The sequence below is a fragment of the Gobius niger genome (genome assembly GCF_951799975.1).
Source record: "Gobius niger genome assembly, chromosome: 2".
In the NCBI taxonomy this organism is placed as follows: Eukaryota; Metazoa; Chordata; class Actinopteri; order Gobiiformes; family Gobiidae; genus Gobius; species Gobius niger.
The window spans coordinates 36,194,671-36,221,886 of NC_136853.1; the positions used below are offsets into that span (position 1 = coordinate 36,194,671).

General features: G+C 40.7%; 1 protein-coding gene across 1 annotated transcript in view; it reads right to left on the reverse strand.

The window, feature by feature from the left end:
* LOC306959438 (kinesin-like protein KIF21A) overlaps window positions 1-24,039 on the reverse strand; it is a 45,749-nt gene extending 21,710 nt beyond the window's left edge. The window contains exons 1-3 of the mRNA XM_079551549.1: window positions 23,645-24,039; window positions 3,286-3,508; window positions 729-911 (exon numbers count right to left, since the gene is read on the reverse strand). Coding sequence (XP_079407675.1) covers window positions 729-911; window positions 3,286-3,508; window positions 23,645-23,688 — 450 coding nt within the window. The 5' untranslated portion in view covers window positions 23,689-24,039. The remainder of the gene's footprint in view (window positions 1-728; window positions 912-3,285; window positions 3,509-23,644) is intronic.
* Between the last annotated feature and the right edge of the window lie 3,177 nt (window positions 24,040-27,216).

A 27,216-nucleotide genomic window follows, 5' to 3' on the forward strand; every position in this document is an offset into this window, starting at 1 on the left:
TTTTGCAAGAAATGTAGATTTAATGCCTGATTGAATTCAATTTTCTGCTTTTTAATGACATTTAAGGCCTTGATTTTGGCACAACTCCTTTAATGACTTATAATGCTTTTCAATGCCCCGGGTAACGATGATGGGCGAGTGTGACCACTGTGCAAAGCCCTTTTCCAGCACATCCCAAAGATTCTCAATGAGGACCCCATTGAACCACTCTTACACAATGTGAGGCCGATGTACGGAAGAAGAAATCCATTTATGGAATAACCTGGTCATTCAGGTCGTCAGCTGATCTCATTCTTTGGGCGCATAGTGTAGCTGAACCTCGACCTGACCAACTGTGGTAAACCCAGATCATAACAATTAGTTGAAGTCGCAATTAGTTTTTTTGGTCAGGCAGTGTGTTATTTTCATATGGTACTGCAATGCAACGTTACATTTCAGTCTTTACATTGCGGGGAAGAAGAATATACAACACTAGCTTAAGGCCTTGTAAGTGCATTCAAGCCGACTAGTTTGGTTGTCGTGCACTGGGCACAGCGACTTGGCATCATGGTTCAAGTACAAGCACAAAAATGTCTCTCTGAATGCTGAATGTCCTATGGAAAATAAATACAAAATCCGAACATGCCCGTGTCTCAATCACACTTTACTGTTCTTCTATAAAAAAAACAAAAAAACAAAACTCATCCAACATTTTGACTGTTTCATGATGTAAGAATGAATTGGTGCACCTCTAGGAACTGCGCATTGATCTTGAACTCTGGGACCGGCCTGCCCTGCTCGGTGGCCGCCTGTCTGCGCTCCTCGATGCCTTTGAACAGGTGGTTGACGGCCCGCGGGATGATACCCAGCTCCTCCTCACTGATATTGACATCGAAACCTGTGCCCATGGTGTAGGTCTTACCCGAGCCCGTCTGGGGGTAGAACAGACACATATCAGAAACACAGAGAAAAGAAGAACGTTGTTTCAAAAGGATCATTGTGTGCATAGATTCATTAATTCAAACCTATTCAAACTCAATAGGTTTTGACAAAAAAAAAAAATCATGTACTTAGCACCATCATTAAACTGCATTCATGTCTGGCTTATTCTGAAGTGTGACCAAATAGATTGTAATGCGTGTCCAGTGGAGACTAGGTGACCAGCATACTTGCAGGGTCATGGTCTGAGTGCACTTCACACATCAGCGATTCTAATGAGCTACTTCAGAGTCTTACAATTGCATAGTATCATGCCCAAGATTTCTATTTCTATCCAAATAATAATGTGTGACCTCTAATGGTAAAAAGATAGCATTTGCATGTATATCTACACCGCTATGTGAATAGATTTTTGACTTACGAAACCCATTATGAGATAGATGCCCTTTAGTTGCAAAATATGACTTTCATTCTTCTTCACCAGGCTACTTAGGTGACCACTTTTCTGGATTTGAACAGAAGCATTCACACTTGAGCTACATGTGTTACAGTGCTTATGTCTCTAATGGGACAGGACCCCCCTCTCCCTTCTCCTGCCCTGGGACTATGTGGTCACCATGGCAGTAAAGAGAGGAATGCAAGTGTGGGTTCAAATTCACCCGTGCCCCCTGTGCTCCCGCTGGACGTTCTGAAAGAGGGTTGTGTATCTGAGTGCGCAGAGCGGTGATAGATGGAGACAGGCTGTGCCGTTTGTCCCGCGCTTAACCCGCACCTGCAGGATCTGTAGGTGTGTGCTCATGCATAAATCGGATTGAGGAGACCACTGCTGTGTGCACTGAAAGACGGCTTTGGACATGAAAACAAATGTTAGAGGACAATGAAGGACGGGAATAACGGCAGGGATGAAGAGGGGCAGTGGGGAACTTGGAAAAGGAGGGAAAACTGTTTATATATAACAAAGTCTGCTGCACTTTTCTCTTAAAGGGATATTTTAGGATTTTGACACAGGGCCTCATTTCCTAGATATCCAGAGTGTTGTTGATTTCTGGAGATATATTTTATTAATTCATGCAGTCCTTATATTTGAAGAGTTTCGTGGTGCTAGGCTAGTGCTAGGCTAGCACATGTCTATGGTAACTAGTAGCCTGCATTTAAAACCTCCTCAAAATCATCGGGTAGTCCTCCAAACGTTGCCAAATCTGATTTGTAGAAAGCTCCTTTGTGGATTCCACGTGTAGAAATGCCGGCCACAGGTAAACAAACTACTGTAGATCCAGTAACCTAGCAGATCACTCCGCCGCTGCGTAGCTTACAACCAGGAAGCTGATGCTGCTCAAATATAAGTTCTTTTAAATGCAAAATGGTTATATTTTTAAAATTATTCAGTCAACACAGACATTTATATCGGTAGTCTGGTGTTATAAGTGATTTGCCTCAGGTGCACTGTGCTTGGGTCAGACTGTTTTTATTGCAGGCTACTAGTTACCATAGACATGCACTAGCCTAGCACTAGCCTAGCACTAGCCTAGCACTAGCCTAGCACTAGCCTAGCACTAGCCTAGCACTAGCCTAGCACTAGCCTAGAACCATTTAACTCTTCAAATATAAGGACTTCGTGAATAAAAAAAAATAAAAAAATCTCCTGATATCAACAACACTCTGGATAACTAGGAACAGAGGCCCTATGTCAAAAATCCTGAAATATACCTTTAAGATAAGATAAGATAAGATAAGATAAGATGGTACTTTATTGATCTCACAGATGGAGAAATTGCATAAATTAATACAAACAGTTGTTTCATTGCAGATCCTAGAGCAGGTTTGGTGGTATTAACCTTTTAAATATAGTTTTATCTTAAGCATGAGCATAAAAGATAAGGTTGCACACTGACTAAATTGAGAAAGTTATACAGGAAATACTCTGTCATTACTACAAGCTATAAAATGCCATTCATTCTACTTACAAAAACACCCAGGATTTGTGCTTGAGGGCAATCACACCAATGACTCCATGAGGAAACTGATATTTTAATGCATTTCCCCCGTTCTCTGTTTGGGACATCCTTCACCACGTTTTATGCCTCGAACTGGCACATTGTAGCCTCATGATTTGGTGTGTTTGTGTATGAGGTGAAGCAATCCATGAACCCTTATCAGTAAACTCCCTACACTGCTCTCTTATGAAAATCAGGCAATATCAGACAGAGGGCTGTGTGCGGGTTAGGGCATGCGGGATATTTGATTAACATTACTGCTTTGTATCATATGTACTGTAGAGTAAATCATTACACGCCGGAGATAGATTAACAGTCATATTAGAAAGTGAATAAAAAGCTTTTTTTTTTTGACACTTAACCAGTATCTGACCTGTCCATAGGCGAAGATGGTGGCGTTGTACCCCTCTAAGCAGCCCTCGATGAGCCGCTCTGTGCAGTTCGTGTAAATGGCATCCTGCTGTGTGTCCATGTCGAACATATAGTCGTAAGTGAAGGCCTTGTCTTTACCCAGAAACACCTGGGGCTCCCCGGGCATCACATATGTGCAGATGTGACAGCCCTCGATCTTCTCTTTGGCCAGCTGAGGACGGATCCTGCAAGACAGAGAAAAACATGATCAGCCATTTTTGCGTCGCTAATCCAATCCAATCCAATCCAACTTTGCTTGTTTAAAAAAAACTTAACTAAGTTAACCAAAGACCTGAACAGAGAAGAGAAAATTACAGACATTTTACAAACAATACACACATTAAAAAGTCAAGATCTCAGGCTGAGTTAAAAGCCAACGAATAAAAGTGTGTTTTAAGGTAACGTTCAAAGAGCATACAAAGAGACTAAATTTGTTTCAAGTGCAGGGGCAAGGGAATTCCCTTATTTTTGGACTAACAGCTAAAAACACAATAGTATCTCATTTTCCTCTTGGTTTTAGCGACAGCCAGTAAAGCGCGATCTGCCGACCTGAGGCGCGACCAGGACTGCAGCAGGTCAGGCAGATACTGAGGACCATAGCGGCAATTAAAAAGATATTAAAGGATTTTGAAATCAATATGATAAGGAAAGACTATAAAAAAGTGCTCATGTTTCATAGTTCCAGTTAAAATGCAGCAGCATATTGGAGATGACTGCTTGAGCCCAACATAAAGTGCCTGAGCAGATAAAACTGGACTTAACAACAGAGCTAATCTATGCATGGGTCTGCAGAGCACTGTCCAGGTTCACACGAAGGGCCACTGTGGGTTTAAGGTAAGTGCCTACGTGCCTAAGGCAAGGCAAGGCAAGGCAAGGCAAGGCAAGGCAAGGCAAGGCAAGTCTATTTGTATGGCACATTTCATGTACATGTACAACTCAATGTGCCTCACAGCAAAACCAGACACCCAAACACAATAAAAAATGCAATAAAAAGCATTAAAAACACAATAAAATTACATTTAAAAATTACATAAAAAATGTGTCTATCTATATATTAAAATGTGTTAATATACAATCAATTGCAATAGGCAGCAGTAAAAAGGTATCCTTTCAGCCTGGACTTAAACATTGTCAAGAGTTGAGGCCTGTCTCCAGGCGTTTGCTGTGTGAAACTGAAACGCAGCCTCATCGTGTTTGGTGGTGACTCTGGGAACCACCAGGAGACCCCTCTCTGAGGATCTCAGGGCCCGAGGTGGTTCATACAGCTGTAACATGTCCGAGTGGACTTTGGTGCCTGACCATGAAGAGATTTATATACTAGCAGAGCTACTTTAAAGTGACAGGAAGCCAGTGTAGAGACCGGAGCACTGGACTAATATGGTTGTATGTGGTTTTGGTTCTGGTCAGGACACGAGCCGCAGCATTTTGGATGTACACGATTACTCTGAGATTTCTAACTTGACTTCTCGGTCCCAGTGAAAGTGTTTCTAGATGACCAATGACAACCTCTCTCTTTTTTGTGGGCCAAAAACAACTATCTTTTATCTGTATTAAACTGGAGGAAGTTGTTTTGCATCCACACACTAATCTATTTGATACAGTGACACGGTGTATCTACAGGCCCATGTTCACACACTGTCAGTGAAACATAGATCTGAGTGTCGTCTGTGTAGTTATGATAGGACACGTTGTTACTGGATATCAATTGACCCAGTGGAAGCATGTACAAATTGAACAAGAGCGGCCCCAGAATTGACCCCTGGGGAACCCCACAGGTCAATGCCATCCGGCCTGAGACACAGTTTCCCATCGCGACATAGTATGTTCGGTCCTCAAGGTAGGATGTGAACCACTCGAGAGCCTTTCCAGAGATTCCCACCCACGTTTTTAACCTCTCTAGTAAGATCCCATGGTCCACTGTGTCAAACGCAGCGCCAGCAAAACTAAAACTGTGACCTTGCCTGCATCTGTATTTAGCCTGATGTCATTTGTCACCTTGATCAAGGCCGTCTCAGTACCTAAGGGACTGAGATTCACCTGAGAGGAGGGGGGACAGCAGGGCTTCTGTCTTTTAATTTTTAAAATGAAGAATGTTTAAGGACATCCAAGCTTTTATTCAATACATTTAAAAAGACGGCTGGCACAGTAACCATTTTCTGGTTTTAAAGCCACATAAATCGGACAGTCATCAGTATAGAAATGAAAAGAGACATTGTGCTTTCCAAGAATCGACCCAAGTGGGAGGATGCACAGGGAAAACAGAAGAGGAGCAAGTATGGAGTCTTGGGGCGCTCCACAGGTAGAAGGCACAGTGTAAGACTCAGCTCCCACCAGACGTAGTGGTAATAAACTGCCTTAGCTGTGCTTGCCTTTAAAGCAGCTCTTGTTCTTATAGTATTTCCTTAACTAACACTAGTCAAACACAAGCTCAAAGTGGAGGAAAAAGCCTTTAGGCGATAAGAGACCAGTGGATATGGTGTCTATGTACATGTGCATGAGTGAGTTGGTTCATATGTGAATTTGAGTTGGGAGAGAGTGTGCGTGTGAGTGCAGAGCCATGCAGTGCCAGGACACTCCCCCGGAGGCAGCACCTCTCTCACAGGGCACTCACTGTTTAGACACACAGGACCAAACTGAACTGCCCTGCATTTCATTAACATCGCTCCGTTTGCTCAAATACGTCAAACACAACAAAAACACCACAGCATCACTTCCTCCCATAATGCTTTGCTGCCTCGTCACAGACCTCACTGTCTACATAAAGGAAGTTGGAATATTTGAGCCAGGCTGCAATAATATTTGGGCACCTTGGTTGAATTTAAATGAGAGCTTGGGATAATGTGGATTTGGCGGATCCGCATTAAAAATGACTATGAGCCAGGTTTGTTTTATTAAAAGGGGGAATGATACAAGCACGCATTTTCAAACATATTGCAAAAGAAAGTATGTGCACAGCAAGGCAAACTAAATGCATCTGCCATAATTGTTTTTTGTTTTGGAAGGGACACTGGAAAATTTCCATCTGTTGTTCCGCATCCACACTCAAACACACTCTCATGTACACTGTGCTCAAAAGTTTACATACCCCGGCAGAAGTGTAGATGTTTTGACTATTTCAAAGAAATATGAAAGATAACACAAGTGTTTTTTTCTCTCATAGTTAGTGGTTGTGTGAAGTTTGCTCTTTTTAAATCATAATGAAAAAAGAAAGTACCAAAAATGACCATGATCAAAAGTTAATAATCAAGAAGAATGCACCGCTTTACCATTAGATTATCTACAGAACCTTCTCCACAACTACCATAAACTAAGACTAAGACTCCAAACTGTCATTGAGGGGGCAATACACAGAGTGGGGGTAAGTAAACTTTGGAGCAGGGTCAATTTGATACTTTACTTTTTCATTATGATTTAAAAAGAGCAAACTCAGTTTTTTCACCACAAATGGCTTCACACAACCACTAACTATGGGTGGGAAAAAAACACTTTTGTGTTATCTTTCACATTCTTTGAAAATTTGTCAAAAAATTGTCAAAAATTCTGCCAGGGTATGTAAACTTTTAAGCGAAACTGTACACACTACAGACAGCAACACTTTATTTTACACTACCCTTGATACATTGTACCTGCCATATTAAGTGCAATGTAATGTGCTATGTAACACTGTTAAGTGACTTGTACCTACAGGTTACATACACAATGGAATAATGTGTATTAGTATTCTGGTGGTACATAATGTAAGAAGTCTGGGTCTAATGTCTTATTACATTATGTACCTCCAAAGTACTAACACACATTATTCCATTGTGTATGTGCTGCATAGATACAAGTTATTACACATTGTTACACAGCACAATACACTGTACTACATTTTGTTGGGCACAATGTATTAAGGTAGTGTAAAATAAAGTGTTACCCCACAGACAAAGGAGGCAACAAGATAAGACAACACAACAAGAGCTTTCTACTGGCCGGAGCATAGGATCAAAGTGCTACTCAGTGGATTATTGGGTGTTCAGATGTTCTACCACAGAGCCACAGAACAAACGACAGAAAACAGTCTACCACTGTCACATCACCTAACAAGAGCTAACCTTGATAACGCAAGGAAATCCATGTTTTTTGGGGGTTACGATCATTTTGAGGTTGTTTTTGTAGAAGACCTTATATTGTGGTTTTGGGCTGTAACATAAGTTGAATACACCTGGAGCCTCAGATGTGTTTTGTTATAAATGGATGCTATTGTGGTCGACTGCTGTAGGCATTAGCAGTGTGTACAGCGTGTGAGAGACCCAACAGAGCTCTCAATCGACTTTCTATTCACAAACTCTCACCTTTCAAGCCTGTGTTAGCGCTAACGGAAAGAAAAAAATGTTTGATCCCGTTTCTCAATACAAAAGTCTAACGTTGAAAGCGAGGAGGGCTGAGTTCTGGGGATTTTGCGACACAAAAGAACACGCAACTCATGTCTTCTGTAGCGGTGTCCACAGAGGTGTCATTGTATAAGTGTGACACAAGATCCCTGTGATTAAAAAGAGATTATGAAGTTTGGGGAAACAGAGACTGGACAATTGCACCTGGGAACACTTGGGGGACGGCACAGTTGGACAAACATGCTCAAAATAAACAAAATAAACAACAAAATAACATCATAATTTGAGTCAAAGTACTATTTCTGCTGGCTAAGATTAGATTAACATTAAATTAATAGTTGTCTGTGAGACTAAAACTATGACAAAATGTCCAGATATTTTTGTTGACTAAAATATGACTACATGAAAATGAAAAGAAGAGACAAAAATCATCCAAACTTCCAATGACTGTTTTCAGGGACGGCTGGTATCAATGGCCTAGGCGGACTAAGAAAGAAAAAGTTGTATTTTCCCTTTATTATAGTTAATTTTATATTACATATTACATATTACATAACAATAATGTCATTACTGTGTATAATCATTGTAGTTCTATACATCTGATCACGATTTTTTACCAGAAGAACAAAAAAAGGGCTAGTTCTAATTAGTCCTGAGAACGCACATAAATGGCAGTGCCGCAGGTCCCGCCAGCACATACACTGCGACGGTGGTACAGTTGGTAGAGCGGGGTCATGGGTTCGAATCCCAGCTCCCCCTACACTGTTGTATGAATGAGAGAGTGAATAGGGGACTGGTTACTTACTGTAAAGCGCTTTGGGCCTGATAAAGTTAGAAAAGCGCTATATAAGTAGAGTCCATTTACCATACACCATACACACACATACACTTACTGTAGCTCTGGGACTGAGCCGGATTTAGCCCTGGACCCAATCACAGAGCAGTACGCTAACAACTCCTATTGTTTACTTCATTTTAGTTGCATGTGCTCTTTGTAAACAGTATGGGGAAACTAGCTAATAATACTGGTGGATTACACAGATATTTTTTTGTTTTTGGACGACTTCTTGCAGGTCTTTTCGCTAGCGGCCCCAGATGAAGTGGGGAAGCTCCGTGTGTTTATGGAGTTTTAATGAGGCTAAACAGACATAAGGAGGACCTCATTGCTACAGGTGAGACCGGGTTCAGCTATTGTTGACTTCATCAGGACATAAACAACTCCTTTATGCTCTCACATCATTTCCCGAGGGTAAATGCACTGTGAGTTAATCTGCTGTTTAGTTATGTTTTGGAGCTGCTTGACTGCCGTCTATAGAGTAAACTTTTGCCTTGTTGTTGGTCTGATGCTCTGGGAATAAAACTTGTCTGTAATGCTTGTTCCGCGGGTATTTGCTGATATGTGGTTACATGCTTCTTTTTAGTCTGACAAGTGGTGGTAAATGCGTTTTGTAGATCTGATTGTAATCATAAACAACTAGCTTGGTGGACGAATTACCGCGTCGCTGTTCCTCCCTGAAAGCAATGAAACGTGCCTATAAACTCATCCCCAAGAATCGTGATGATAGGATTGTGTCGGGAAAGTTAGAAATAAGTCCGAAACCAACAATTTGAAATGCACAAGCACCGGTCATTTTTGGTTTGGAAACAGGAAACGTTAGTTACAGGGACTTTAAGTGGGTTATCTGGAGGACTGCTCTCATCTATGAAATGGACAACTCAATCATTTAATTACTTTGTCCCACGCTCCACATCAAGCAGTAAAACCTTTGTAAAGGTAGGAGACAGACATGAGGTCATCTGTGGAGAAGGGGTAATTCGATAATGGGACAGTTCAGAGCAAAACAGCGGTGAATCTGCTTTAATCGGTTTGGCCAAATTCCCAAAACTTGACAGGTAACAATTACAGCGATCCACAGTAACACAGGACAAAGGCATTAGTGTGACTTCCATAGCCAGTAAAAAACAAAATATAGCATCAAATAGGGGTTTTCTACATTTACTGGTAGTGGTAGCTGAATAAGTGTCAAATTATGAACAGAATCCCCCTCTGTGTGACATTTGTGTTCAGCCCAACAGCTCGTGTGAAGCAATGTTTGTTTATTACAACACCCTCAGTGTCCTCCAACAAGGATGAAGAGGGAGCAAAGAGCAAAAGCGTGACATAAAGAAGTAGCAGCGACATGGGAAAACAAAGTGGCGTCGAAAAACACTGAAGACAATGGCTGGGCCCAGACCAGACACACAGAGCTCTTATGTGTCTGTGTAATGATGGTCTTTATACAGAACAGGACCGTCCCACTCCCAGTACTTTAATGTGTGTTACTGTCAAAATACGACCCAATTAAACTGTTAAGTGAGATAAACATGGCCATTTAAGATAATCACGGGGTGAGGAGTGTTGGAAAATGTTGGTGCTTATCACTGTAAATTGATGAATCTTGCAATGAAACATGGAAAATTGTTACTTAAAGAGGGCACATTTTAAATAACAGGCACAACAGTGGACTAGGGGCCGACAAAAAAAGTTATTTTTATCTTTATTTCTTCAAATTACACTAAATATAACAAAGAATAGATAGAAAAGTCTGTATGCTGTTCCAGAAGGCTTTCCAGATTTCCGAAACCATTTAACCCCACCTGATGTAAAATGAAAAAGTGATTCAACATCGTCTAAAATGTCTATTATGTTAGTTTTGACCCAGCTACTACCCAATTCAACCTGCAAATCCTGAATAAACAGACCACAGCAAAAAGCAGGTGAACCTTTCTATGTCTATGACTATAATGTACTATTTGTGGATTTGCAAATCACATTGAGACTTCATTGAGAATCACATTTTCTCAAACAACAGGCTCTTCTGTGCAAAAGTGTGACTCTTGTGACTGGGGTGACTTATTTTCCATTAAGAGTTTATTTGTTTTACTTGACCTTGCCCTGTTATGGCACATAAAAGGATTTGCAAAGCCCTTCCCTCCACTCTTCACTCAAGTGAAAAAAGGCTTTACTAATGCTCGTCTGACAGGATTTCTATATTATCACAATTTTAACACTAACATCTACCATACTTATAAAAAAGAGGCATAATCTTGTCTGTCTAAAGCTTAATTCTGCAATGATAATCTGGCAACCCTCACTTTGTGTTTAGCACAAACACATTCTGCCGGTGGAAATGGACTTCAGCACTATAGGGCTTAAGAATGCTAATCCACTGTCTCCAATAACACAAGGCTCAACCATAACAAGGCAGTGGCCACATTTAAAATATACTGTGTACACATATACAAGGCATCTAGTGGGGTATACAATATACTCACACCTCCAGATACTGACAGAATGGTAATGGCGAACCAACCGGACATGGTGGTGGTGGACAAAGAGCAGCAGAGGAAAGGTGTTTTGGTTGAAACCAAGTGATTTTAACATTGGGAAAAATGAACACAAGAAACTAGTGAAATACCAGGGGCTCAGAGAAGAGCTGGAGAGGGCCTGGAGGGTGAAGGCATCAGTGGTGCCCGTGGTCATTGGGGCACTCGGTGCAGTGACCCCCAAACTGGAGGAGTGGCTACAGCAGATCCCAGGAATACATCAGACATGTCAGTCCAGAAAAGTGCAGTTCTGGGAACAGCAAAGATACTTTGCAGAACCCTCAAGGTCCCAGGCCTCTGGTAGAGGACCCGAGCTTGGAGGAATGAGACTGTCCATGCAGGTCTATGGTGAAGCAAAATTTGAAAGTGTAACATGTGCAAGACAGAACTAAATTATTAGGAGGAAATTGTAGATTGACATAGCTTCAAAAATTACATATTTCAACTGGACTTTTTTGTTTTGATTTGTTGTTGTATCAATTAAGACGTTTCAACAGTCAATAGATTGATATTGTTTAACAAGTCCATTAGAGATTTAAAGTCACATGTTTGGCAAATACTGTAGCTCTTTAGTTAATCCGCTACAGTCTCTCTCTTGAGAAAGATGAAAGAAAGGCTTGAAAGGAGGAGAGGACATGCTGCATTGACAAAGAGTGTGGGGAGGTGATGGGCAATCTGGAGGTTTGGGTCAGGTCATAAACACATAACACATTTTAGTTACAAAACACCCCTAATATGCTGAATCTACTACAGTAGAGCTCATGCTAAAGCTTCTAATGTTTCTAACAATCAAGGACTTGCGTAATAGTTTAAAGTCTTTCCACCTGCATTACACAAGTGCTTTGACTTATAAGCTTAGAGAGATGACATTTACATACGGTTGAGTGAATTCCCCACACACATAAAGAGAGGCACACAGTCACAACAGCGGAGTTCACTTATACCTTTTCAAACACATAAATATCACAGACGCAGACAGAGAGGCTTTGTGAGGCTGGTCATGTGACCACTGGCTCCTGCTCACAGACTCATTACAGCGATTACAGTGACAGCCAGAGAAAGGGCTCTGGTCACTTCATACCACTAGAAATAAACCTCCATGCGTTCAAGGGTTGTTGTAGCAGGTGTTTAGTCTTACTCAAGGTAAGGGGACACAGGTGGTTTTGGAGGCGACTTATTCCCTCGTCATCGAGCAAGAAGAATAATAGTAAAGAAACCAGGAAGTCAGCTAAATAATCTGAAACATTAATTTACTTAACATTAATAAAGGATTGAAAGCACTGTTGATATAGCAGTTTACTGCTTATTTATTTGATCCATCTATCTAAGTATAAACTTATTCTGGTTATTAGTTCACTCATTTGTATTCACACAATGAAGTACCAGAAAGTTTTTTAAGTAAACTGTGTACGTTAGGTGGTACAGAATAGGGGAGGGCAATGGCCTGCCCTATTCGGCCAACAATCTACACGATAAAAAAAAGAAATCACGATAACGATGTATTTGACAATATAATTGACAATGGACAAATTACTTTAAAATCCCAGCCTTACACCTACTGAGAAGATTAATTCAGTCATATTTAATTATTTTTCTTCTTTTTATTTTAACAGCATGATAATTTCCTCGCAAATTTGATCTTGTAAAGCAGTTTACGTCCTTTATTTCGTTTAACTTTTTAAGCACCTGTCCCCGTGTTCTACAGTCAGTGTTTATGCTGCTCTGATGGAGCTGAACGTATCATAAATTATATCATGTCCACATCGATATAAAAAAAATTACAAATATATAAAAAAAAAAACAATATAACGGTTCCGGTCGTAGATAAATTTAGTAACTTTTGTGTGAAAATGTGACAGAAACACTGCACATGATGATTTGTCTGATTTTATCACATTTGTAAATCCACAATGATGATACCAACTTCTTATGCCATTTACAGTAAAACAAAGAACAGCAATAGACCAACATGTTCTTTCTTCATCGTCTTCAAACTGTAACACAGCGTTTATCAAAAAGAGTTGAGTCATACTGTCACCACTTTGCTGATCTCACTTCCTGAATCACAGCCAATCAGATCACCTGCTGACCTCATGCATCCCTGTAATTCTCATCAATGTAATCCTTTGGGAGCTGGCTTTGTCTGATTAATTCATTCTGCAACAAAACAAGACACAAAGTAACCAGAGCCGTGACTGTGCACCACTAAAGTAATGAAATTTGCGTCAGATCGTAAAAAATATTTATATAAAATGCCATGTGCAGCAGACAGGCAAAGAACGCACCAGTGATTCAGCTGATTCTAAGCCCAAAGGCAGAAACAAATCATCCAGCTCAGCACTGACTCCCCATAGACCACCTTTTATGGTTTGCAGGGCAGCACAATATGTCACTTGTCCTCTGACCCAAATTCACAAAAGAAACATTGATTGATGTCACTTCAGGTAAACAAAGGGCATAATAAAAACAACCAGGATGCATAGTGTGCTATTGTTCCCAAAGCAGTAAACAGATCTAGTATCTGAGAAACAATCTTTGGGCTGCACTTAAAGTTAATTAAATGAAATGAAATAGGCTTTAAATGGAATAGAGATCACCACAAATTAATTACCCCGATTTTTCAGTTAAACGCCGTAGCCTCGAGGAAACACATACTGTAGCAACGCTAAAGTGAAGTATCCAAAATAGACAAATAGAACAGAGCAGCAAGACTAACAAGGACTTCGAGGTCGGGGGTACTCGGAGCATAAATGAACAACTCAAGATGCTCAGGAGATTAAAAAAAAAACGTGTCTTTATACAGGTTGCAAGTGTTATAAGAAGTTTGTTGGTTTTTTCAATATGATTGGACAATATGACAAAAACAACCATTTATATCATGATTTAATTAGCTAGCCTGGATCATATTTTTGATTCTGTTGAAATAAAATAAAAAGACTTAGCATCATAGCTAGGCCTGTCACACATTTGGGGCCAGATCTTGTGGCGGCGCAGGGGGCGGCGCAGGCTCTTGGCAAATTTTTTTCCGAGTGGCGGAGCTATATGTGCCATTCGCCTCCGCCACCTGTGAGGGGGCGTCACAAGAGGAGGTGACTGCACTGATGGAAACACGGCTGACATTCACTTCCTTGTTTACATTGCGCTGTCTTGCGTTCTTTCTTAAGCCTTAGGCTCTCACAGGTCAAACTAAAAACTTTATTTACCCCATCGTGAGCTAAACGATGTTCACGTCTCGAGAGAAAAAGAGCTACAGCGTCCGCTGTGGCGCGGATCGGCCCGCGCTTGGCGTGAACGCGAAGCAAAACAAAAGCACATGTTCACCCCCCACTCCCACACAACCACTCTCCTGGATGCGGAGTCGATCTGGTTGAAGGAAAATGTGTGTCTCAACCCACTTAAATGCGCTAAGTCTGGAGTGGCAAGATCACAAAGTGCGCTCCTACTGAGCGCAAAATATCACGCTATCGTCTCAGTTTTGATGCACAAGATCGGGCCCTTGAAGTTCGATATATTCGATCGATACTCGATACTGTCGGCTCTCCGGCATGAAAATGACAGTAAACCTTTGTTCTAAAAGTGCATCATCATTTTCCTAAAACACCACACAAGCTGCAATAAACATGAATCCTTATGAAACTCAATTTGCTTCAGTTCAAAATCAAAGTTTTACAAAGAAAGAATGGGGGGAAGTGCTAATAAATGAACAGACGATAAATATCGAGCCCAAAAATGTATCGTTTACCTATTTTTTTATTTTAACGATAAGTCAATATAGTAATTATTGTGACAGCCCTAATCATAGCATTATCTGAAAGAGGTAACTAAAGTAATTTATTGCTCGTGAAAGTTCAACATTTCACCGCGATTGGATAAATCCTACTGTCTCTCACTCAAAGCATGATGCTGATTGAACAATGGGGGGTTTCTGGGTTTGAGCAAAGAGTTGCATGAAACAGACAGCCAGTGAATCACAATATGACAATCACTCTAAACGAAATTGCATCAAGTGGCTGTCAAGTAAGGTGAAAAGGGCGTTCGAATGCTCCCACTGGGCCTTGTGACTGTCATATTTTTTGCACACTCACCACAGACACGTGAGTCCTGGGGCAGGTGCATGTGTGTTCCCAACGTGTTGCTTTGAGAGAGCCTGTATAGTACGCCTCTTGTTGACTTAGCTCTAATGGCCGCCTCAAGCAGGAGAAGACATGCTAGCAAACAGAGGTTATGTAACGATGTAGTAAATAAAGTGAGACCTTATGGACAGTGAGAAATGAGTTCAAACAATAGGCCAGTCTCTCTTCTCGGGAGTGCCACTCACTGTCTATAGCCCTGCAGTTGCTCATGACATTAGGCCCTTCAACCCTCTGTACCACAGGCTCAGAGGCAGAGGACAAAGATTTTGGTTTGTGGGCATTTCATTTCGGCATTTTTTTGGCTGTAGGTGACCACATCTGGATGAAAACGGGTGTGGTCAGGAAACCGAAAATTACATACTGCAACTTGTAGTGGGACAGAATACAATAGGTTGAGACCGAACACAGTGACGTACTCAAGGGGAAAACATTAGACCTAACATGGCACTAAAGGGAAGTACAGGTGGGCATCCCAGACTAGGGCCCAACCGATATAGCGGCAGGCCGCTATATCGGGCCGATATATCAGGCCGATATCTTCCTTTTATTAGCCGATATCTCCGGAACAGTTTGGGCTTTAAAATGAGCCCTCCCACAACTTCCTAGGCCTCAGGGGAGCAAAGAAATTCCGCGGTGAATATCGGCCAGTTTGTTCACCTATTTTACGTCTTTTATGTTGTAGATCTTTGTGTATAATTTCGGAACCATAAGAGAGAGAGACGTACCGTTTTTTGTTTTGAAATTTACAGATTTTTTTGTCTTTCAAACAAGGTCCCTCTGAAGTACCTACTAAACATAAATATACAGCGCCCCCTGCTGCCACAGTTGAACACTGACATGTTTAGACACTTCCTAAACGGGATTATAGACCAGACATTCTTAAAAGTATTAGCCAAAAATATCTGTGGTGTATATTGGCATCGGTCAATCAAAACCCACGGAAAAAATCGGAATCGGCTTCAGAAAAACCCACCACCGACCTCTTTTATGATTTAAACCTTTAATATAATAATAAATGTTTAACTATAGATTATTTGAAAGATTAAAAAAAAACAATCATCAAATTTAATTACTTAACAAATCGACCAATATATCGGCTATCGGCCATGCCAAACCCCTTCATATCGGTATCGGACGCCAAAAATCCATATCGGTCGGGCCCTAACCCAGACTAATGACCACATCTATCGAATGGGTCCATCTTTATCAAAAGTATTTATAGTACAGTACAAAAACTCACAACAAAAGCAATGTCATTTGTAGAGCCCAATGCAATTTCTGTCGCAAATACAAATATGTACATATGGCCAATATCATGTTTATGAATATATACAATACTATAACCCTGAATAAATTGGAAAGAAAACGAATATAAACTATACTGTCCCAGCAATAGTAATTTAGGCTTTGTGATGTATTGATCTTGATATTGGACACCATTGTTGGAAATTTTATAATAAACTCATAACAAACCCACATAAGCAGAGGGTAAGAGACTAGATACTACGAGCATGAAATTGCTTTGCCAAACACAGTTAATACTAAGGAACTGAAAATTGTAATATGTATACCATCAATACAAAGCATTTTTCTAGCATTGCACAATTTGATACATCTTTAGGTGCTTTAAAACCTACTAAGTGCACTTTAAACTAATCTAAAATGTACTATATTACAGAGTCTAAATACGGATAATGAGACCACAATGAGTCCCAGGAAGAGCCTAATGATAGAGAAAAAGATTCAGGTTTTAAGGCAGTAATTTGGAGCCAGCATCAGTGGTAACACTTTGAGATACTTCTGCATCAACTCCGCAACCACAAACAAATCTAAAGTTAGTGGAAATTGGAGACTATGACCAAACTGAGTGAGGCCTATTTAGATCACCATTCTTTCCTTTTTGTTAGCAATGTCAAACTAACAACAGAGATTTTACATTAAAAGAAAAAATACAAATAAAAAGCATACTGTACAACATGTGAGCTTTGTTGTGATGATAGTTTAACACATGGCCATTGTCTAAGGCTCATTGTTGCTGGAATTGCACAGCCCAAAGACAAATGTAGATAAAAAAACAAATCAAATATTCCACATTGAAGCCAAGCTGATTTAATTTTTGCTGTGTCAGTATATTGCCTCTTTGTTGTCGCCTGTTCCTCTGACCTCAGCTCGTTCATAGAGCTGTCACTGTGGATCCTTTTCGCCTCGAATGGATCCACAGTTGCCACGGGGACTGCTCCGTCAAACTGGGGATTGCTTCCAGGGTCAGAGGCCATCGGACGGGAAGGAGGTTGAGGGTGGCAGAGCAGAGCCACTCCCTCGCTGACAGACGCAGAGGAGCACAAGTATAAAAACAAATAGTGCATGTCCAGAGATGATAATGGCCTAATGGAAACATTCCTGTTGGACAATGATAGGCTTGCCCTCTGATGTGGTGGGACAGTGGTGGAAAAACCAAGCATGATTTACAAGACTAATAATAAACAAATAAATTAAGATTTTGCTAATAATATTAACTATCATTCAGGGTGGGAAATACCATTAAAGGTTATTATTTGGTCTTTTGTTTTCCCTGCATCAGATGAACATATTTCCTCAAGTACAATGGACAACTTGCAGACTGTCACCCCTTTTCTTGTTTAGGCAATATAAACGATCTGAAAACTACACGGCCAAATTAAATGGAGCAGTATGTGCACAGCTGGCAGATGGCTCCTAGCTCTGCTTTGTGTGTCAGTCCACACGACTTGTTTCATGAATATGTATTATGAATAAGGCTGAGCGAACACATTAACACACTCTCCCTATGGTGGAGCATGACGCAGCAGCCGCAACAGCCTTTGGACTCAAACATAAACCACTGGGGTCAAGGGGGTGGGGCTTAAGACTGACTGACAGCATGAATTTGCACAAGTCTAAGTTAAATATATCTTCATCTCAAAAGAGTATTGACTGGATATGAGAGGCCAGCAGCTACACATACATATGAAGCTGGTATTGTGGTATTTGTGCTTCTTTCTTTTTTTGAAAATCTTTTAGTACTCCAATAATTTAAGGCAATGCAAATTGAAAATAAAGCTATAAGTTTTAACCTAAGCTTCACAAACACACTCTTGACTCTTCAAGGTCACAGGCAAACCAATAACTCTCTTAACCTTCTCCTTGGACAATCTGTACGACCTGACGCCTGGTAGATTAATAAATAACTTCATGTTCTGAAGCTTTCAGTTTTTGTCTGCCGCACAACAACATCTACACATGGGCTTGTTACATAAGAGGCCAGAATTGAGTCTTGGGGCAAAATGAATAGATTTCATTGGGTCAGTAGCAAAAATGCAAATTATGTGTTGTGGGCGCCTAAAGAAGCTCATCAAAACCTTTGAATCATTTAAGAGTGTCATGTGATAATTAGTTAGATATTAGATAGATATTATTAGATATATATCGGGCCGATATTTGGGGATATTACAATATCGGCTAGGACCAAAAGTGAGACTTCCCGTCTTCTACATTGGAAAGAGAGAAGTCAGGGCCTCAGGGGAACAGTGAAACATCACGATGAAAATTGGGTTTAGTTTAGTTTTACTAAAGCTCAGTCAATATTGACATGCATGTCATTTTGAAGCACAGAACCAGGAGAATTCAATTGCTGAGTTAGTTTTAACCTCCACAATTGTATTTTTGATCACAAAATGCCGCGGCTAACAATAGTGCGCTAATGCTAACGGTAACTAATCAAAGCTGGGACAGAAACTATGACTGGATCACCTAAAGAAATACAGTAAAATTGGCCTCTGCTGGAGTGGCCAAGTATTTATGTAGGATTATAGACCAGACATTTGGTCAAAAATATCGGCCCTGCATATCGGCATCGGCCTTAGAAAAACCCATATCGGTCGACCTCTGGTTGCTTTAGACCTAGATTGCAGTGACTGATGTGAACTAAATAATCATTGTCTGTGAAATCATGCAACAAATAAAATAATAATCCCCATGTGTTTGGGCCCAGATGTCAGAGCAAATCTGCAAAACCACAGACTGTAACACACTTATCTGGTGGATGAATAATAACATTATGTTGCTTTCACCAACCCTTCGTATATTTTTAGGAGACATACAGTTTCCAGATATAAATCATCATGACATGAGTGGAGTCCCCTTCACTTGTTCAGACTTCAAACGCAGACAGTAGTGACAGTAGCAGAGTGATGATGTGTGGTTTCATCAGTGCGTAGGGTTGGATCAGGGATTAGGGCATTGCTTAGAGACGGCCCTAGGCTCACAGGCCAGGACAGGTATACGCTAGCAACCTGCTAACACATGACTGAAAACAGAAACTCAAATAATATTTTGAAAGACTTAAGAATAGTAGTAACACTTCACTAGACAGCAGCGTTTTTGCCTTTTTCTGCGAACTGTATTTGTAGTTTCTTTGTTCCATATCATTTTACTGGATACTTTTGCGCATCTTTGCTGTGTTTTGTGAGATTCAGTCGATTTTTTACTGCAGAGAGTCCGTACTTGCCATGAAGGACCCGGCTTTTTAAAAGTAAACAAACAGCTAGCTTATGAGCTGAAGACATTTGAGACCTTCTTCTTCTGAAACACTGAAGAGGCACACCTGCAGCAGAGTGGAGGCGTCACAAGAGGTGCTACAGGAAACAACAAAGGGACAAGTGAGGAGGTATCCGGGCAAGACTCGTAGCAAAGCCACACAAGTCTTCTATCCCTACTATTGTTCTGGCTAATGTTGGTTCACTGGAGAATGAGACAGATTATATTTGTCTGCTACACTCTTTAAATATTCAACATTTAAAAGTCTAAGTAAGACAAGGTTATTAAAGGTGCATTATGCCTTGTAGTGACCCAGTGGCTGTACGAGTGGTTATCATGATGTCTTTACTTTCTGTCACAGTGCTTTCTAGGACGCTCCTTTCTAGGACCAATTGTTTGGAAGGTTTTCTCTGCTGACGGACCCTCAATTCTGGAGTCCTGAGTATTGTAGAGACCACCGTGATGGAAAGTAAAGTGCTGATCACTCATACAGTCATCAGGTCAAGGTCAAATACGCACAAATATCAACTTTTTTTCAGCATAAAAAGCTGTATAATGCACCTTTAAGTTACACTAAATAGATAGTAGATAGTTCCTGACCTCCAACTAACAGATACAAGAAATACAAAAAGTGTCAACTGTCCCAGAGCAAAGTAATTAGAGAGTATCCAAAGACATGAGCAGTGCAGATGACACAACATAAAGTCGTTTGACGTTAAAGTGATTTATTATAGTGGCAGATGAAAGAGTCAAAGGGCACCCACTTTCTAAAACGAATCTGCAGATAAATATAGCACTGTCTTTTGCTATTTCATTAATCTATGAGATCTAAAGTTGACACACATTTGACTTCATTTGCTATGCTGTGCCCATGCTGGAACATCATCTGCATAACCTCTACAATATAAAACAGAAAAAAAGAATCACGACTTTACAAAAGCGTTTGGTTTGGGAAGCTAAAGTGCTGAAACTATAACAATGTTTACAGGCAAAATGCATGAAAAATGTATATCCTACTAAAAGCCATACTTTATAATGGGTTTCATTGTAAACGTTGGAGTTAATCCGCTTGACAGAATAAAAGCTTTGCAAAGTAAATGGTCTCAACTTATATAGAGCTTTTCTACCTTCATTAGGCCCAAAGCGCTTTACAGCAAGGAACCAGTCGCCCATTCACATTCTCATTCACACACCAATGCACGGCGACACTGTGTAACATTAAAAGTGCTTATATAGTAGATATGACCGTGGATTAGCTAAGAAAACAGGCGTGGTTGTACACGTACAGCTACGCTTAACTGACAAATAGCATTAAGTCGCTGATTGAGAGACAATGGGAAGCAGATATAGTTATAATAGAAGGTTATTATTTTGGTAATTAGAAATTGAGTGCATTTCAACGAACCAATAGAAATGTGGAAAAAGGTACAAATGGAAATAAATATGCACTAATTTTATACATAGTTTTTGATTTAGATTGTACAAGAGCTTGTAGTGAACGGGGATTGTATCTGTGTCACCTTGAAATAAAAAGTTTACAATGACAAAGTCCACAGTGGAAACGACAGGCTATTTTTTTTTTACATTTGCAAATACAGGCAGCTATGAGATTGAATGACTAATAAAATCAGGAAAACACAGTGGAGTGAAGTTGTTGTCATTTGTAAAGAACCAAAAGATATCTAAATAATGAATGAATTGCGTGTGCTTTCCAAGAAGACAAGTCTCTATTATGGGGCCATCCCTGCCTTGAGTAACCTGATATATCACAAGTAGCGTTCATGTCTAGCTAATTTACATAAGCCAGTCACCCAACACTTTTATGAATAATTGAGACAAACGTAAACTCACGGTCAGAGCGTAACCATAACGATAAGGACGCATTTTGGGCCAGTGATAATTGACATTGCAAAATATGTTGATTCTGCATTATCCATGAAAAATGCAACTGTAAACTCAGCTTGGCAAGTAGGGTCAGTGTCTGGATGCACAAAAGCCAGCGTTACAGCAACAGTGCAGAAATGTGAGAGGAAGTAGCTTTTGTCCTCTGTCCTCCACTGATCCTGCTCACATATCAGATCACGCTGATTGCCCTGGTTCGTACGGTTTACTTTTACTGACTTGTCATGATTTAGCACCTAGACTGACAAGCTAACAGTACATGTAGGCCTACAGTTCTACCTTGTCACTTGAAACAGTAAATTCTAACATTAAGTGACGGCATAGTGGGTCATGTTTACACCTGAGACAACAAGCATGGGATTAGGGACAAAGGTCGGAGTAATGGTCAAAGAAAAAGATCTATAATGTAATGCAAAGAGTATGTTTACATGGAGGAGAACTTAAGTCTGTTAACTGGAGTAAAAACATATATGAGCTGAGAAGAATAGACTCTAAAGACAGGTTCTCAAACTAGTTCGACATATAGAGCTAATTATGCTAATTACGTCAAAACTCCCATGAGGCCAACAGTCAAAAGCAGCTGTAGGCTTACATAGTTAAATGCAAAGAAGCTCCCTCCCTAACCCTGTCGCAAAATCATATTATACACTGTAGAAATAAAAAAAGTAATGGTGGTACTATTTGAGAATATTGAGCCATCCATTCATCCGTTTTTTTCTTTTTATCTGGGGCCGGGTCGCGGAGGCAGCAGTCTCAGCAGAGATGCCCAGACTTCCCGATCCACACACATCCTCCAGCTGTTCTGGGGGGACCCTGAGGCGACACCAGGCCAGCTTGGAGACATAGTCCCACCAGCGTGTCCTGGGTCTTCCACGAGGCCTCCTCCCAATAGGACATGCCTGGAACACCTCCCGCGGGAAGCGACCAGGAGGCATCCGGAACAGACCACCTCAGCTGGCTCCTTTCGACGTGAAGCAGCAGCGACTCTACTCCGAGCTCCTCCCGGGTAACTGAGCTCCTCACCCGATCTATAAGGGTGCGCCCAGCCACCCTGCGGGGGAAACTCATTTCGGCTGCTTGTATTCGCGATCTTGTCCTTAGAATATTGAGCCTTCATTTGAAATATTAAGCCACCACTGCTGCTATGAACACTCACCATTTATTTATCCTTCCTTAGTCTTTTGTTTCTATCAACACAAATCTTGTAATGTCAACAGCCACTTGGCGACTCGATGAGTTGAGATTTTCAACAAGAAGTCATAGCCTGCCACAAAGACGCTCTGTGTTCGCACACTCCCACTATAAACAATTGATCCGGCTATTCTGACTGGCCGTCCATTATCGTGTAAAAGGTGGCACAAGAGAAAGCACTAACAAGCTTTACCTGGGCCTAATCCCTGCCAGGGTCCAGACACCAGTCCATTCATAAATCCCTCACTCATGTCATGCACTGGCACTGCAGATATTAACAAAAGAAGCTGAGGCAAGCACATCAGTCACTAGGCTGTGGGCTCCTAACTACACAACACAAAGGATACACTGGAATTCAAAATGTTGTAGTCACCTAATGGAGTTATGTACAGTATATCTTAGAATGAGGCGATATTAGCCACTCATATAAAAAAACAAGATAATCCATTGCTCCAGTTACTTAATTAACAGGATCCATAAGACTCTTAGATTTTAACATTCAATTATGTCTCAAGAATGAAAGTTAATTTATACAGCCAATATAAAAGTGAAAGCAAGGCAGGACAGGCTTTACTTTTGGGCCTGGGTTTACCAATATAGCCCTTAGTTCCAAGACATATAAAAAAAGATGGGCTTGCAATAGTAGGCCTGCCGTGAAGAAGCGTGTTAATTATAACAGTGGGCTGCCTGGTACATGACGTTTCAACGCACGCTATAGCTAGAGGTGGCACAGTGCTAATAAAGCATGTGTTATGAGCAGGTGTGTCCTAAGAGCATCCCAGCAGCGGACAGCCAGTCTTACCTCAGGGCCACGCGCACCGAGCTCTCATCAGGCGAACTGCCCATGGTGGCGCCTCCAAACCCGGACCTTATTCCTCCTTGTGCGTAAATATAGCTTGGTTTCCCTTTTCTTTATCCTCTTACGAGACAACGGAGCCCGAGCGGTCTCCTCCTTCCTTCCCTCCTCTCTCCGCCGCTGCTCCACCACCGGTCAAAGCGCAACTATCCTCGGCCACTGCAGCGCGCTCACGTCCTCCTCGCTCGCACGTAAAAGCCACTTGCCGTCATAGTGGTTGTAGTAAAATGCGTCTATTGCGAGTTTATTGTTGCCCCATTGCTTAGGGATGCGATCGGCTCCCCGCAGACTCACGCAACTAACAGCGTTGAGAGAGATCCACAATCCACTCGCCGTGAGGTTCCCAGGACGCACGACGTAACCGGACTCCTCCCCCACCGCACCAACAACACACACGGAGGAACATGTGATCGCACAACCAATGGAGAGCTGTGAAAATGTAGGGTAAATAGATAGGTGTTTACAATATAAATAAGTATGCATTTGGAAAAAGGTTGTTTTTCAGTTGCAATGGACTAGACCGCCCTGCTACTACGTTTTGTTTGCTTTATTCGCCTAAATGAAAATAAACCCACGTGTGCAGCCGATAGACTGGCTCCTCCACATGTCAGAACACCGGCCTATGGCTATGTGCGGCCGGGCAAATCCAAATAATTAAAAATGAATGAATCAAAGTGCCAGTGCCTAAAACAGTTACACATTTAGACACACAGTTGGCTACATGGACAATTGTAGGTACAGTATGTTTACTTTTACTCACTCAGCAGCAGTAAGGCTAATTACTTTCAAGTTGCCTTTTATCCCCTTTTTTTCTCTCTCTCTCTCTTCCTCTCTCTCTCTCCAAACCCGCGTGCAGAGATAGTCCTACTTTCGGGAATATCATGTTATATTTATTTTCTCAATTAAACATGAACTTTATGCTCGTTGTGTGAAAGAGATTGGGACTTGCTGCCACCTGGTGGTGACAAGACATCGTTGCAAAACTAAACAAACACCCGTAGGAACCATTGACAGTATATTTAGCAATCCACTGTCAATGGTAGGAACACACACACTTATGACATTATATCTATGCACTTTACGCATCTCATCCATGGAAACAATAGAGTAATTAGGTAATAATTGTCAATTTGTGTGAATAGGCTATAAATATGTATTTTAAGATACTTTTTTTTTTAGTTCCAACAATAGGCCTATATTTATTTATGTATTTATTTAGTCGGGACAGTGCATGTTAATGAACATACATGGGTCTCATGCATGTAAACACACCACGCCAGATTGTGTAGGTTTTGGCTAATTTCCATCCGTTGTCTCAGTCACACTCTCAAACACACTCATTCATCCTGGCCTGTTGTACATGTTTTTAGTAGGGGAAACTGGAGTACCCGGAGGAAACCTCCGCAGACACGGGGAGAACATGCAAACTCCACTCAGAAAGGCCCCATCCAGGTGGGAATCGAATCCGGGACCTTCTAGTTCTTCATTGGCACCACTTTAGTCAGTCTGAATTGTCACTGCTGGTGAGGCCTGGTATCATGGACATGAATTTATCATTCCTCAGTGCAGAATCTCTCCAGTGTGTTTTCATCAAAACAGTATTGTTTTCTCTTGAGGTAACTTGTCATTGCTTAAATGCATTTTCTTATGACGGTAGCTCATGTGGTAAAGCGAGTCATCTTATGACAAAAAGGTTGCTAGTTCGAGTCCCTCAAGTCCATCTCACAGGTGCACTCCATCGCTGCGTCCTTGAGCAAGGCTCTTTACCCACCGTGCCTATTTATGGAGCACGAGTGAGTGAGTGAGTGAGTGAGTGAGTGAGTGAGTGAGTGAGTGAGTGATCCAGTGCAAGCAACAAAACTTGGGAGCATACAAGCTGAGCAGATCGTTTTCATTTTTTGTCTGACAGTAAGCTTCTGTGCCTTCACTTTAAACCTTGGTGGCAAACACGACCAGACAAGGAAATTTATTTATGTAGCGGAAATGAAAGGAAATGGATAAGTACATGTATTAATTTATCATAATTAAAGCACCAATTAATTACTACTTATGATAACTAAATTGAAGAAATCTTTTGAAGTTGAGTTGGCAAATAATAAAATAAAAATGGCCAGTGAAATCACAGAAATACATTTGAGGTTCCACTTATTTATTTACATGAAAATACATTTCCATTTTTCAAGGTAAAGTGAGCTCAGCACATGATTTTCAAATACAGCATTTTACTTTTTGCTGATGCACCTGTAATTTGAAGAAACTGCTCGTTCAATGAAAGTATGCTTCAAGTACAGAGTGTTCATAACCATATCTTGAACATGTATTCAAATTCAAAATCTAGATAATTTACCCAGTCATTTTTACACAACCTAAACCTGTCTTATCTAATCATAACAATAGAAATAATAGACCTTAATGACCTGATCACAAGGGTTCATTGTCATCATGAAATAAAAAGATGCTCATCTATGGATACATTCAATCTCTTACCAACAAAATAAAAGGATATTTTCTATTCAAAAGCTTTGTTTGCAGGATTTCATTACTATATAACACGGTAGTTTATCAGCCTATGCCCATCTAATAGATTAGCAAAAAAGAAAGGTGTTTATTGTATTAAGAGAGGTACTTCACACAACTTTTCAGGGACAGGTGTGTTGGAGTAGCCACTCATGAACTGACCGAGCATAAAAAAGAAAAAAAGCAAACACAGACAGTCTGTCTTATTTGCAGTGACCAGTAATTTGTATGAAAAGTCTCTGGCCTCTAGCCTTCCTCAGGCAAATGATCTGACAATGGCGCAAAGCCATCTTAAATAGGGAGTGGCTGACTACGCCACAGGATGTTGTCAGTCATCAATTCTAGGGCAACAATATATTCTCCGTAAACAACAAAAACAAAAAAAGTGAGTAGCAGCCCAAAACATATGAAAAATATGTACAACATAGAAGCAGAAGTACATACTGTATATGAAATGGACATAAAACACAGATCAAAAAAGACCTTCCATTATATACATTTCTACATGTATGACTATATAAAAAAAAAACAGTTTAATACAATTATTAAAAGATATTAAGGACTAACTCACTGTTAAGTCCTTTGGGTGCAAAAGCTGGTAGTTTGTCTATAAGCCATTCTTTGAAGCTTATCATGGTCGCCTCCTCTCACAGGAGGGACCTGATCTATCCCACATAAATGCAGAGCACACGCCGTGATGGGCATCAGTAAAATGTACAGCTACTGGATATTCCCTGTCATTTCTGCGTACTGAACATTAATGTTCATTTATTCTTTGTTTTATCTTCCGTTTGGTTTTCCCCACATAAACATCACCGGAAACCACATGAGTGAATGCACAACTTATGTTTCTGATGGTGTTTTCTTTCTGTTGAGTGGGTGTTGAAAAAAACTTGATGTTTTGTAGATATTATTACACACACAAAAAAAAATTATATATATAAATGAATCAAAGCAATGAAAACGGACAAAAGAATCACAATAAAATTCTTATGGATCAG